A 1291-nucleotide genomic window follows, 5' to 3' on the forward strand; every position below is an offset into this window, starting at 1 on the left:
ATATAAGACTGGCTGAAAATTTAAAGCTGAATAATGGCCACGATTCGTGTACACGAGGATCAAGAAAATCGTATTGCCGACGTTCGTCGCGGCAAAGAAAATATTACCATGCCTCTTCAAAGTCAAACATTACAAGCAACAAAACGTGCAGTCCTAGGAGTTCTTCACAATAATTGTAATCGTAATTCAAAACCAGTATGTATACAACATTTTGCATCTTTACTCCCGCGTTTTTTTAGACTTAAAAATTCAACTCTTATTACTTTTATTGTGCCTAGCAAATGACTAAAGAATATTTGTTAGAATTATATAATTCTCTTGTAATCTTAAAGAAACGAAACCATTCATTAATAATATACCAATACAATAATTTTATTTCTTCTTTATAGGAAATTTATAAGGATGAAAAGTATCCAAAAACAAAAGCAGTTATGCCCACACAGTTTGAATCCTTTAAATCGTTTTATGAAGAAAAAAAAGAAGAAGTTATATTTAAAATCTATGAAGATAAGTTAGAAGAAGAAACTTCTGTTGCACTTAGAGACACAAGAGATAAGAAAGAAATAAAAGAAAAACAAGATGTTAAATCTGAAAGAGAGAAGCCAAGGTTAGAAGTGAATCCTATAAATGTCTCAAATTTACCAACATTTTGTAATACTATTCAAGATATAAATCAAAAGAAAGAAAATGAAGTAATTTTTTCACAAGACAGTCCGATGTCTTTAGAAAAAACCATTCCTTATTCTTCTTCAAAGAAAGATCTTCAGAAACGAAGAGAGTCTATTAAAGAAATGAAAATGAATTTTTTTGATGTAGATGAATATAGAGCTGATATATATAACTATTTACGTGCTGCAGAGGTATGCATTTATTTAAAATCTGTTTGTGTTAAAACAGTAATTTATATTAACATGTTGCTTTAATAAAATTCTTAATTTCAGACACATCACAGACCAAAACCAGGATACATGAAAAAACAACCTGATATAACATATTCAATGAGATCAATTTTAGTGGACTGGCTTGTAGAAGTTACTGAAGAATATCGGTTACAAACTGAGACTCTCTATTTAGCTGTTTCATACATAGACCGCTTTTTATCATACATGAGTGTTGTAAGAGCAAAATTACAACTAGTTGGTACAGCAGCTATGTTTATTGCTGCGTAAGTTTTTTAGTATAGGTCATGTCATTATATTTATAAACATAATGAGTATGCTATTGCACTATTTATATTTATTTAATAGAATAGCGAAATGTATTTTAAATTTTTTATTTATAAAAATTAATG

At 28.7% G+C, this 1291-nt stretch overlaps 1 protein-coding gene across 1 annotated transcript in view; it reads left to right on the forward strand.

Annotated features, from left to right (window-relative positions):
* Positions 1 to 33: 33 nt before the first annotated feature.
* LOC108571464 (G2/mitotic-specific cyclin-A-like) overlaps positions 34 to 1291 on the forward strand; it is a 3972-nt gene continuing 2714 nt past the window's right edge. The window contains exons 1-3 of the mRNA XM_017933518.1: positions 34 to 195; positions 390 to 860; positions 942 to 1166. Of these exons, the coding sequence (XP_017789007.1) occupies positions 34 to 195; positions 390 to 860; positions 942 to 1166 (858 nt within the window). The remainder of the gene's footprint in view (positions 196 to 389; positions 861 to 941; positions 1167 to 1291) is intronic.

Source organism: Habropoda laboriosa, unplaced genomic scaffold (assembly GCF_001263275.1).
Source record: "Habropoda laboriosa isolate 0110345459 unplaced genomic scaffold, ASM126327v1 scaffold40, whole genome shotgun sequence".
Lineage (NCBI taxonomy): Eukaryota > Metazoa > Arthropoda > Insecta > Hymenoptera > Apidae > Habropoda > Habropoda laboriosa.